We start from the raw sequence: 13,689 nt of genomic DNA, 5'->3' as shown, positions 1-13,689 counted from the left end.
CCTAGCCAATTCCTACATCCTATTCTTATCACACCATCCTCTGAAGAGGTTACCCAAATTGCCAACAGAGAATCAGGACACAGACCGCTCTGGCTTCTTCCATGCTGAACAGGGATGCAGGGTGAGGTAACTGGGGTACCCCTTCAGACCTCACTTTTAATTTTATCAACTGTAATTTCTTAGTCCTCTTAAAGTGAAGCTGGGGTATAACCTTTATAAAAATTAAGTTATCTCTGCCAGTTTCTTGCTACTCTTCCTAATTTTACCTATAAACAATAATTTTTCATGTTCCTTTTATCCTGCCCTATTCTTTTGCCATTATGAATTGGTGACTTTCATTTTTTACAGTCACTTAAATGAGAGTTTGGACAAAGTGAGATAAATGCTTTACATAAATCTCCACACTTAATATTTGCTACCTTTAGCAGCAGAACATTATTTTACTAATGTCTATTATGAAAAATTCAGGAGTACTCATTGAGGAGGGACACCATGGGCACCTGCCCAGGTGCCATGATCATCAGCTCATGGATACTCATAGGTTAAAGTATCCTCCACTCTGATTACCTAAACAAAACCTAATGACAACACCAGTTGACATACCAATGTGGATGTGGGAAGTTTCACAGGATCCCACATCTAGATGAAGAGCTACAGGCAATCAATGTCTGCTTGGGGAGGGAGAATCGACTTACTCCAGGAAAGGGCTCCCTGACAGGATTGGATACAATCCCAAGTAGTCATCCCTAAACAGACACACATGAGAGCACCTCTAAACAGACTCAAGACACAATATACATACATATATATATATACATACATATATATATACATATATATATATATACCTATATATGTAACAATATTAGTTAAGGAAGAGGTCATAAAGCTGACAGGCATGGTGAAGCTATGGGAGGAACTGAAGGGAGAGAGGGAGGGATGATTATGTAAATTGTATGAAATTGTCCAAAAATTTAAAATTAAAAGTTAAAATTTTGCTCATTTTTCATTATAAAATATAACACCTAAATATAATCTATATCTGCCTTACCATTAGTATCTAGTTCCTAGTACATTATAAGTACTTTAATATGGTTTATTTTAGTTTTTCTGAAAATATTTTATTATACATTAGATTATTTTTCAGATTTTCATTTTTACTTAGCCCCTCATAATTCTATTCTTTAACACGTCCGACAGTCTCTATTCCATTATTTCAATTTAACTTTGTTTACTCTTATCATATTCTCATATTTCCAAGTGTTTGAAGCAATGTGCCTTCACATAATAGAAAATTTTCAGTTCTGCATTGGCCTTTGTTGTTTACATCGTCCATTTCTTGGTTCTATCTAACATTTTGGTTTTTCACTTCCTTTATTATCAAATTTATCTTGCCCTCCACTAAGGCAGATTTTTGACACATTCATTTTTTAAACTATTTAGAAAAATTTTATATAGGATTTTCTTTCTTTTCTTGGTAATAATTCCTTACCTCAAAGAACACCTTTATGTATGCTTAATCTGTTTTGTCTTTTTTAACTTAAAAAAAAAAGGTACATACAAATTCTGTGTTTAAACTTGTTTTTTGGTCACTCATTATTAGTGTATGTCCCATCAGATCTTGGAATCTGCTCAAAAACAGTCAATAAGAAAAAAGGGGAAAGTTGAGAGACGTATTAGTGTTCTCTCTACCCCCATTATGTTATGTTCCATGAGCCTCAGAGTTTCCACTGTAGGTCTGTCACTTAGGGCTGGATATCTCTCAGACATATATTCTCTGTGTGTGACCAGTTATGGAACTGCATAATAGCCTCCATCTGTTGCAAAAAGAAGCTTCTTTGATGAGTGCTGTACAGTAGACTTGTCTGTAAATATAAGGATCGGTATTTAGCATGCACTAAGAAATCAGACAAAAACCCAGCATAGAACTGGGGAAATGGGCAGCAGGTCCTAATCCTATCTGAAGAACTATTGGGCAGCTAATTACTGCAGGGTGAGGGGGAGTTATCTTCTTTAAGGGAGTGACTTTAGGTAAGGTGACTAGACCCCAGTAGATGCACTGAGGGACACCCCGATATGCTAACTTGACTCGATAGGCTTTAACATAAATGACAGAATGCATGAAATCTGGTGGGTAGCTATGGTGGTGCAGATGGGGGAGAGTGTATAAAGATGATTAAAATGGTTTTATGAAATGTGTAAAAACCCAGTGAAAACACATTTAAAAAGAAAGAAGGAAGAGTGGCTAAACAGGCAGCAGCACTGGGAAATGTTTAACAAACTAAACGTACGGTCCCATCTGTAGGCACAGTGCTTGTCAACATCGCTATTCTCCTGCCTGCCTCCAAATAAATGTTCATTCTTACCTTCAGAGTGACCTGATTATATCACATAGACTTGAAATAACTGTAGCCCCCAGTGGTCACTGTTAAGACCAGTTTAAGTTAGACTTCTCTTTCTGGTGGCCTGCCTAACCTCTGTTAAGAGACATGTTGACTGTTTCCCACACATGGTATTATACGTTTCTTTTCTTACTGACTTACTTGTAGACTGATACTTTTGCTTGCTAACCTACTTGCTGATTTATTGTTTGCTTTGGAATTTACAAACTGAATCCAAGAAGACAAAAATAACAAGGCCATACTTTCTACCTCTGAGTCTTCATCAGTAAACTTGCAGTTTATTTCCCTAATGCCACTGATTCACATTTAAAATAGAGGATTATTTACTGGGCTCTTCAGAATTACCTCACTCCTCACTTGCTTTTTAAAAATGTGCTGTTTTAATGGTCAAAATTCAGGTTACAGAGGTGTCAGAAGGTCTCCAGGAGCCACCCCTTTGTGAGAAGACGTTGGCACTGTGTAGTTGTTAGGGGAAGAAGATTCACTCTTTTTCTTTTTAGAATACAGCAATTGTAGGTTCCCCATGCTCCGGTGGATGACCTCACACCCAGGCACATATGTGCACCACTAACCGTACTTGGTAGTCTAAAAAAAAAAAAGACATGAAGTTTGGAGAAAGTGTGTTGTGGGGATGGGGGAGACTTGAAAGAGGAAATGGGGTTAGATATGATTATAGTTCATAGTATCGTGTATGAGATTCTCAAAACAAAAAGTTCAAAAAGTGTTGCTTTGTTCGATTGTGAAGAGAGCACTGTTCTCACACCCTAAATATGTGTTCATTCATTGGGTTTAATTCATAATTTTCATTTACATTTATGTAATGTATTTCTGAGTGTGTTTGTGTCTGACTTGTGTCTGTGTGTGTATACCACAGCACGCAGGTGGAAGTCTGAGGATAACCACAGGGAGTCAGTTCTCTACCTCCACTGTGTGGAATCTGAGGCTCTAACTCAGATCATCATATTTGACAGGCAGCGTTTTTATCCACTGAGTCATCTCGCCGGTCCTATTTCTTTCTTTAGAAATATATTTTTGATAGAACTATATTTCAGAATCTGCTTTGCATCCATCACATTTGTGCTTTAACCCACATTACTAAATAATACATCAGTAAATTTTGCATTAACTTCATCTATTTTCTCAGATTTCTACCAATATTGAAGGGATAGATCAAAACTTCCTGGAGCCTTTGGCTGTCTCTGAGGATGCTGCCTTCTCAGAGTTATAGCAACATCACCTTCTTCCAGCCATACACTTTCCTCATGATTGGCATCCCAGGGTATGAGGCTGTCCACGGCTGGATCTCCATTCCCTTCTCGTCCATGTACACAGTGGCACTCACGGGAAACTGCCTCATCCTCCTGGCTGTAAGGAGAACCCCTAGCCTACACCAGCCCATGTACTACTTCCTATCCATGCTGGCCCTCAGTGATGTGGGTCTCACCTTGTCCACACTGCCCACCACCCTGGCTGTGCTCTGGTTCAACTATCGTTTCATTGGTTTCAATGCCTGCCTGGTACAGATGTTCTTCCTACACTCTTTCTCTGTGGTGGAGTCCTCAGTTCTCCTGGCCATGTCATTTGACCGCCTTGTGGCCATCTCCAACCCTCTGCGTTATGCAGCTGTCCTCACAAATAATGTCATTATCAGGATTTGGGTGGCCATTGTAGCTCGAGCAACATTGTCTCTCTTCCCAGGGCCCTTCCTATTGAAGCGACTTAACTATTGCCCTGGCAGGATCCTCCTGTCACACTCCTTCTGCTTCCATGCTGATGTCATGAAGCTGGCCTGTGCCGACATTACTGTCAACATCCTCTATGGACTCTATGTGGTTCTCTCCACTGTGGGTATAGATTCCTTACTGATTGTTCTGTCCTATACCCTGATTCTTCATACAGTGATGGGACTGGCCTCTCCCAAGGAGCGCATCCGGGCTCTCAACACCTGTGTTTCTCATATCCTAGCTGTCCTGATTTTCTACATCCCAGTCATAGGAGTGTCCATGATCCATCGTTTTGGGCGGTACCTGCCCCATATTGTACATGCTCTGGTTGCCTATGTGTACCTGATGGTGCCTCCTGTGCTGAACCCCATCATCTACAGTGTCAAGTCCAAGCCCATCAGAGGGGCCATGCTCAGGGTGCTGAGAGGAAAAGACCAGATTTGATGACACAGGATGCTTGCAGGAATCCAAGCCTATAAAGAGGTTGGGAAACAAAAACAACAACAAAATAATGGATGACCAAGTCATTATAACAGCATTGTTATAGGTGTCTACGATGAAAAGTGTCACCCTGTGTTGAAACATCATTACTATTGTTGTAGCCTGTGGTGCTTGGACTATAGTAAAGACCTTTCACATGCTGAGTGAGCATTCTACCCCTAAGCTATGTTACCTGATCTGAATTTTATTTTTGTTTATTTATTATCTTATTTCACATGTATTTTCTTAATATCATTTTCTGACCTGTATTAAATACCAGGATCACAAAAATTATTTCTACATTGCCTTTTCTTTGAAAACCTCAAATTTCTTTATGTATATTACAAGATCTATAAAAATGAAAATATTTGATATGTTTAAGTGCATTGTTTAAAGGATGTACAGAGTCCAGGATGAGAAAAGGAATAGGTTGTTTTTAACTTTTTATTGTTTTGTTCCTCTATGGTTAAATGTGAATAATTATAACATACACTATTGTTAGGGTCATCATACACTAAATAATAAATACTATAATATGTACTTAATGCCAGTAAAGATGTTCTGGACTTGTGGTGGTGTTAACCATTGTTCATTTGTTAGAATAGTTCTTCTTGCACTTTTTTCCATCATGATCCTTTTCATCTGACAAATATTTACACAGCCATGTGTATTCATGCATATAAAATGGTTATACACATCAAATATTCACAGATAATAAATCATGAAGAAATTTATTTTGAAACAATTTTGATAAACAAAATTTTGCCATTTAAACAAGAAAGAACATTTGAATACTAATGAGATAGAAGTGTATTTCATACTGAAGGATGTAAAACCTCTTCAACATTTTTCAGAGATGACTAATACTTCAGTTTTATATTGGTCAGTGCTGAGAATGCAGCCCTGTTGCACTATGCGAAATTGCAGAAGTATGCTTAGTGTCATTTCAAAACTTGTTAGAAATTTAATCCTCATCCCGACAAAGTTCATTTTTCATGAAACTCATCAATATATCAAACAAATATTTTTTTTACTTTTTGTAATACATAAATTTTATTTTTGAAGACTTCATACTTGAGTACTGTGTTTGTGTCATTTCTTCTTCTCCCCGTTCCCTTCCAACTTCTCTCATGTCCCTCCCCAATTCCCTCACAATTTCTTTTCACCATCTTTATCATTGTAAATATGTAAGTAAATGCACCAAGTCCATTTATTGCTGCTTGTGTTCATCTGTGTTGAGGACTGGACAATGGAATTAGATAACCTTTCAGGGAACTAATGGAAAAAACGGATTCTCCCTCCCTCACCATCCATTGATTGCTTGTAGCTCTTCATTTTAAGGTGGAACCCTGTGAAATTTCCCCTGTCAACACTGGCCTATCAACCACTTTGCCATTATGCAGGTCAAACAGAAATATTTTAAATAATTCTGGTATTTGGGTTGGAGAGATGGCTCAGCAGAGGACCCTTTGATTCCCATTACCCACCATCTGTAACTCCAGTTCCAGGAGATCCCACACCCTCTTCTGACCTCCACAGGCAATACACAACATGATTGCTCTTACACAGATGCATGCAATACACTCATACACGTACAATAAAAAAAATTTTAGAAAGAAAAACATAATAATTCTAACATTATGCAGCCCAAAGATGTGCTAATTTGATGTTTACATGCTGAGGAATGATGGTAGAAAAATACTAAAAGTCATGTTTTCCATAATTCACTATGTTTCTATAGGAAAAGAAAACTTTGTACGTACTGTCATAAGCACACAATAGTCCAAATATGAACTCAGTCATTCATTGGTGATATATGGTGTGATGGTACCACAATGAAAATGCCCATTTCATGTGCTCACAACCAATGCCATAAACTCTTCCCACTCCTTATGTGGTTCATTTTGAATCATTTATTATTCATGGAGCATTTAGAAACTTTTCACTGTTGCCAAAATATTTTCAATCAGTGATGTGACCCAGTATGGGATCATGACCCACTTATTAAAAATCGAGGCTTAAAACAAATATTTTAGCTATACATATTTATGTTTCTAAGACCTCAGAAATGAAAAGAACTTATTTTTGCCTTTGAGAGCCTCACAGCCCAATGGTGTGGAGAGAGAAATTAGAAGGAAAAGCAGTAGTAAGCACTAAAGCCCGCTGTGGGACAAGGTCAGGGGAATGAGGGGAAAGCGGTACAATTTCCTGAGAGCGAGGGGGAGCTCCTGAAAAAAAGAGTCTTGTGTAGATGATGGGATTTAAACTGGCATGGATAAACAGAGAAATAGCATGGAAAGGGACACTGGAAATAGAGGGAAGACGCATGTTCAGTATGACTGGAGAAGAGGCTGGTGAGGCAGAAGGGAAGGCAGGAAGGCAAGGCCCACAAAAGTAAACTTTTTAATTAATTCTATGTTTTTATTTAATGTTTGCGATTTTCATATCATATACTTTGGTGGCGTTTTTTGCAGCCCATTTCAAGGGAGTCTGAAGACTTCTTGAGCTATGGGCTGCCTCCTGGATCATGTGCCACTCTGAAGAGAAAATGCCCTGTATTCTTTCTTTTATTTTGCTTTGTTTTGTTTGAGTTTTGCAATTAAATTATTTACGTTATAATTTTTTAAACAATTCTATTATTTATTCTTTGAAAATCTCATCCATTTACTACAATGTAGTTTGGTCATTCCCATTCACCACTATCTCCTTCCAAGTGTCTTTAGAAGACCCACCCCGTCTCCCTCCCAACTCCATGTCCTCTGCTCTGTATTTTAATGATGATGAATAATATATATCAAAGTACGTGGAATTAGATGAGGGTGGTAAGGGGTCTGAATATAAAGGAGAGAATCTAATATATATTAATTTCTAATATATATTAGAATCTAATATATTAACATAAGGTGTGCAGATGGGGAGGGTTATATATGAATTTCATATATATATATATGAAATTCACAAAAATTCAATAATAAATAAATAGAAAAAAAACCTGTTTGGGTGAGATACTTTTGCTGTGTTATGTCTGTGTACCTTGATAGAAAGTCCACACACTTTTGTCTACAGCTGGCCTCGTGGTTTTATCAGGCATGAATGCAAAACTGCTTATAGCAGCCTGAACCTACTGCACAGTGTTCTCTTGCTCTAGGGCGCTCGCATAGTGTGCACCCTACTAAGTTACCTGACAGATAGAACTAGATCATATAACTATTCCTAAGTGTATGGTCTATGGTGTCTGAAGTACAAAGACGACAAGCAAGTGCTGAGGCTCTTTTTGACGGTAGAAAAAACAAAGTCATCATTTGGAGGAATGCTGACAGGACAAAATCCACTGACCCCATATGAACTCCACTAATGGAAAAAGCTACTGAATTGATGAGGAGTTCATCAGTTTCACTGGGGAGTTCAGAATATTTAAGGGTTTCTGATTTCCAACACCTTGGCCAGCCCCAGTGTTGGCTGACTCTGTGCTTCCAAGAAATAGGAAAAGACACTAAAACTGAGATAAACAATTATCAATGGGCCACAGGTGCATCAAACTTTGCAGAAAGCATGTCTCAGAGAAGTCTGGGCTAGAGTTCCGATTGGTCACATCTCTACTCTCACCAAGATTCATCCAGCCAGCTTACCCTCTCAACAACCATGCCCATCTCAGGGGTGTTGCTGAACACAGAGCAATTTCTCTGTGACCCAAATCTCCTTGTCCCTTGAGTCTAGAAGCATTTTCTTGAAGCAGAATGAAAGAAGAATATCTCAGCTGGAGGAGGTTCCTGGTTCCACAGGATATGGTGAAACAGATCCACACAGCACCACAGCTAAGGTGAGTGATCAGAACATACAATCAGGTCTTTCTCCATTTTCAGAGTGCTAAACGACTTGTCTTCCTCTTTCCCTATAGAAGAATAAAGGAAAATAGATACCAAAGGACAAATAGAACATAAGAAGACCCACGTATTGGGTGTCACAGGCTGGCAACTTCATATCCTGAATAAGAAAAAGAAGCTCAGAAGCCTCCTTTTCTCTGGCCCATGGCTCAAGTATCCCAGGCAACAGCTCAGAAGCAAGATGCTTGTATGGATGATTCAAAGTAGTGCTTGTAAATGGGTCTACACAAAGTCCCTTCTGGACAGACACATTAGAAAAAATATAGATGTTCATGCTTTAACAGCACACCAGCATGGTCCACATACTCCTCCAGGTGAGTTGTTTGATCATTCATTAAAGCAACTGAGTGTGTGTGTGTGTGTGTGTGTGTGTGTGTGTGTGTGTTGTGTATTAGTCAAAGTTCCAAAAAGAAATAGAACCAAAGGCAGAGAAAGGAGGAGATAAAAAGAAAGAGAGAAAGAGAGACAGACAGACATGGGGGATGGGGGGATTGGGTCATGCAGTTGTGAGGACTTATATCTGAAATGTGTAGGACCGGGTAGAGACTCCAGGAAGAGCTGACATTGCACTCTGTACCTCGATGTAATCTGGAGCAGAATTCATTTTCCTCAAGAGACTATCAACCTTCCATCTCTTCTGATGGCAAGAAGATCAGTCACAGAGCAGAAGGGAAAGACCTTTCTTCAAAGCCTACTCGTTTGGGAACTAATTGCAATAGGAGCCAAAGAAATGGCTCAGCAGTGAGAGCACTGACTCCTCTTGTAGAAGACCCAGATTTGGTCCCCAGCACCCACATGGCAGCTAACAACCATCCCTAACTACAGTTCCAGGGAACCTGACACTCTCTTCTGCCCTCCGTGGGCACTGCATGAATGTAGGAGACTTACATGTAGACAAAAACACTTACGCACATAAAATAAAAATAATTTTCTAAAAGTTTAATTGCACATAAAAAAATTTTCATAATAATGTATAGACTGGCATTGGGGCAGAAAATTAACCATCATGTGCACCATACACTGAGTGCAGCTTTATGAATCAGATTTACAGTTTGGGTAAAATTCAAACTAGTTCAAAGGAGAGATAAATCAGTAATTGCTGTGTAAGTGATTGTGAAGGGTTTTCACAGGCATGAGATAGTAATCTAAAGAAAATAAAAATGCTTTAAGCAGAAAAAATTGTTGAGAACAGAAAACCTTAAGGAAGGAGATTCGGAGGAATAAAGTAAGAAAGAACTGGGAAAGATGATAAATAAATGAATGAAAAAGGGTGAATTTAAGGGACCGTAGGTCTTGCAATCATCAACTGCCAGAGCTCAAAGACATAGAATCTCACTCATGTGTTTGATGTTTATATAAGAAAAGTAAGGACCATGAGGAGAAAAAGAGGCCGGGGCCTAACAGTCCATGAAAGTGGTGCAGCTTGCTTGAAAAACAAGGCAAAGTATTTGGTGCCAGGCAGAACTAAGACTGGGCTGGTGTTTTAACTCAATGGACATTTGATTTCTCTAGATAAACTTGATTTAACTATATCTTCACCTACATAACTGAAGGCATTCAGGAGCTGGAGTGATAGCTTAGCAGTTAGGAGCACTTTCAGAGGACCCCAATTTGGTTCCCAGCACCCATATGGCAGCTAACAATCATCAATAACTCTGGTTCCAGGGGATCTGACATGCTCTTCTAACCTCCATGGATACTGCACACATGTGGTGCACTTCTATACCTGCATCACAATGTTGTGCCAGAGCTTAGAGACAGGGTATTAAACTTATTCTGCACTGTGTACGACATGGAGGTTATTCAAAAGGCAGTGGCACTGTTGAATTCATTGTTCATATAAACTTGACTAAATTTCTAACCATTGTGATACAATGTATAATAACATGGCTGAAGCCAGAAGCCTTTTCTCTAAGTCTCTACATTTTGAAAAAATGTTGAAATTTATTTCATATTCTTCATGGTGTGCGACTGTTACTTCAACATGTGAGAGACCTGGGCAGTTGAAGTTATCTCCCATATGCCGGTTCAGCAGATTTGCACTTAAGTGAACATCAAGTACCAATACTGACTGCAGCTAAAGGCACTCATGGACAGGCACAGAAAATGATAGTGAAGAGCTGGTTGGAACAACTTAGAAATCTATGAGGGCTGGAGAACAAGACAGGGAGCTGTGTAGGTTGAGGGTACGTGCAAGAGCCTGCAATTTCCCTCTGAAAATTGGATGAGAATTGAGATTATGAGCAACTTATCTTGGTTTGAATGATTTTCTGAAGAGCACAGATGTAAGGTATAATGAGAAGATAAAATGAATCATGAGATGTCTATGAATTTGATGGGGAAGCTTAGCTGTAGGTCACATCTGTGGATAACCCCATCGGACTTCTTAAAACAGGGAACAATTAGATAAAATACCTGAGATTTTTTTTTTGATATGGTAAAAATCCATTATTCAGAAATTTAAGCAAACCCCTCTTAGACATTTCTCCTTGCAATCAACTATAAATCAAACATATCACATCATCCCATGTGTACCATGCATGATTTCCTGGACTAGGCTCTGATTTCACCTTCTTCAAAACCAGCCATCAAGTCTAATATTTGAAATCTGGAGGAATACAAACTTACCTTGTTGATGTATATGTGCTTATGCGTATCGTGTATGAAGGAGCCTGTGAAAGCCAGAAAAGGCCTGTGAACCCCTGGACCTGGTATTACAGATAATTGTGAGCTGTACTTTCTGGGAACTGAATCTGGGTCTTCTGCAAGGGTAGCAAGTGCCTTTAACTGCTGAACCACCTCTCCAGCCTCAACACAACTTATACTGTACTTCCCTTTCCTTCATGTACATATAGGGCTTGATTGTTCATTCCATTAATTATTCATTCAAACAATCAAATGTTGACTGGTAATTTACTCTGTACAAAGGGCTACCCTACATAAGAGTTACACGGTAACCAACAAAATCTCATAGCTAATGCATTCATGGAACTTGTAGTCTGGTGAGATACAGAATCACCAAGGAAAGAACTAATCATAAAATTTAAAAATCAATTGAGTGGACTAAAGGAAACTGAGAATGTGACATGTGAGAGTAGTGAAGGATGGGACTGGAGAGTAGTATAGTATGCAAATGCCTCTCTGAGTAATGATGTTTAATATCTGAAGGAACGAGGAACCCAACCATGTTAACAACAACAACAAAAGAACCAAAGAAATAACTTGACCACTTCACCTATTGTAGATACTGAAATATGATCATTATAGGTAAAGCATCTTGAAGAGGAAAAAGCCCACCATCCAGTGAATGACGAGTTAGGCAGGTACCACACGTACAGAAGTATGCTAGCCATATCACAATCATCCTACCAAACTTCACAAAGAACCTTTGAAGGATTTTGACTAAGTCTCTTTCCTGAACCTCAGTTCACCATCTCCAAACAGGAACAATGGTCCCTCAGGGATTACAGTTCACAATAACAGTGAGCATTATGATCATATATGATGAAAACGTAGAAAATGCAATCATCACAGAAGCTGTGTTCATAGTAGTTTTCACTCTAGACAAATTTTCACACACTTTGTATCATCAGGACAGGACACGAGAGAGAGTATTGAATCTGGGGTCAGACATACAAGGACTTATACTCCAAGATGACTGTACACAGACCATCCACCAGAGGTAGGCTCTTTACACCTCTCAACCCTCAGTCTTCTCATCTGAACAACAGGTGGGGAAATGCAGCCTCATCCGAAGTCTCTGGATTCCTTGTGTGGAGAAATTCAGCCCAAACTGCTTAAGCATGGATCATGGAGTTTATTATAATAATATGTCAAAAAGTATGTAGTGGAAAAGCCAAGAGCAAGATAACCAGATGAGCTCATGAATAACTAGATTTGAAAATGCAAAACCAGGGCTGGAGAGAAGGCTCAGCACTTAAGAGCATTGGCTACTCTTGCAGAGGACCAGGTTTTGTTGCCAGCACCTACATGGCAGCTAACAACCGCCTGTAACTCCAGTTCCAAGGAATCCAGCACCCTTTTCTGGCCTCCACGGGCATTGCATAACACAGGCGCATTTACAGACATTCCGGCAAAACACTCATGCACATAAAGTAAAAATAAATAAATTTTAAAACATACAAAACTACGGGGACGGGGGAACAGAGAACTTCTCATTCTCAGACTCTGTAGGGTTGTTTGACCTCTAGGCTGTCCTTGCTTCTCGCCACCTTTCTAGTTTAAATGCCTTTATCTTCTACCAAACGAGCTTTCCAGTTCCTTCTGGGCACAGAAAAACAACACATTCTCAGTTTGGACATAAAGTAGACACTGGTGAGGCCCGTAAAGACATACTCTGATTATTGTTTCCTACCAGATGGAGTCTAATTCTACCAACTCACACCATTTATGACCTTAGTGATTAGAAGCATGACAAATTCTTTTTTCATTTTTAATAAAATACACTGTTTATTAGCACTTACAAAAACTACATTAAACAGAAATATTCAAACAGTGAAAAATAATTTGAAAATCATATATCCAAGTAAGATACCAACCCCTCATGGACATGTGGACATGGTCCATTTTAGGGCTTACTTTGCATTGAAAATGTGTTATATCTTGAGCTATGGGTCAAAGTACTTACACCAAATATAATATGTATAAGTATTTGAACTCATTAGTATGCCTTCTTATTTACCCTCTCTTGTTCTCCTTTGTATATGTTTTAGCATACCCACATATGCATTTATTTGTACATATACATATATACAATCTAAGATCTGAATATGAGGGAGAACATGCATTTTTGTCTCTTTCTGAGACTAACCTCACTTCTACATTCTAAGATTCAGAGAGAATCTATGAAACTTATATTGTGATATTTTCGTGTGTCCTTAACATAAGATTAAAAAGTAGCTTTCTTAGAAGAGAGTTAGATAGAAGTGAATTCTGTTCTCCTGAAGAAGAAAGTTAACTCAGCAAATTTAAGGCAGGTGATGCAGCCATAGTTTGAATCTGTGTTAGGAAGTACAGGAATAAGTTTTTAAAGTCTGTATTGTTATCAATAGTGTCAATATTTCAAGAACCAGAAAACAAACTCTTCAAGTTGAAGTATGTTTAACCCTATCTGCTCATGACTAAAATGAATACCTAGGTAAAGAGAAAAATATCTTATATGTAATTTATTCTTTTTTT

The 13,689-nt window shown here is 38.6% G+C and overlaps 1 protein-coding gene across 1 annotated transcript; it reads left to right on the top strand.

The window, feature by feature from the left end:
* The first annotated feature begins 3,591 nt into the window (after positions 1-3,591).
* On the top strand, positions 3,592-4,579 carry LOC103750840 (olfactory receptor 51I2-like). Its single transcript, XM_008854123.2, has one exon. It carries the CDS (start codon positions 3,608-3,610, stop codon positions 4,568-4,570), a length of 963 nt encoding a protein of 320 aa, XP_008852345.1. The 5' UTR covers positions 3,592-3,607; the 3' UTR covers positions 4,571-4,579.
* Positions 4,580-13,689: the final 9,110 nt, after the last annotated feature.

The sequence above is a fragment of the Nannospalax galili genome, unplaced genomic scaffold (genome assembly GCF_000622305.1).
Source record: "Nannospalax galili isolate Female #2095 unplaced genomic scaffold, S.galili_v1.0 scaffold1387, whole genome shotgun sequence".
NCBI lineage: Eukaryota > Metazoa > Chordata > Mammalia > Rodentia > Spalacidae > Nannospalax > Nannospalax galili.
This window is presented reverse-complemented; position numbering and strand designations above follow the sequence as displayed.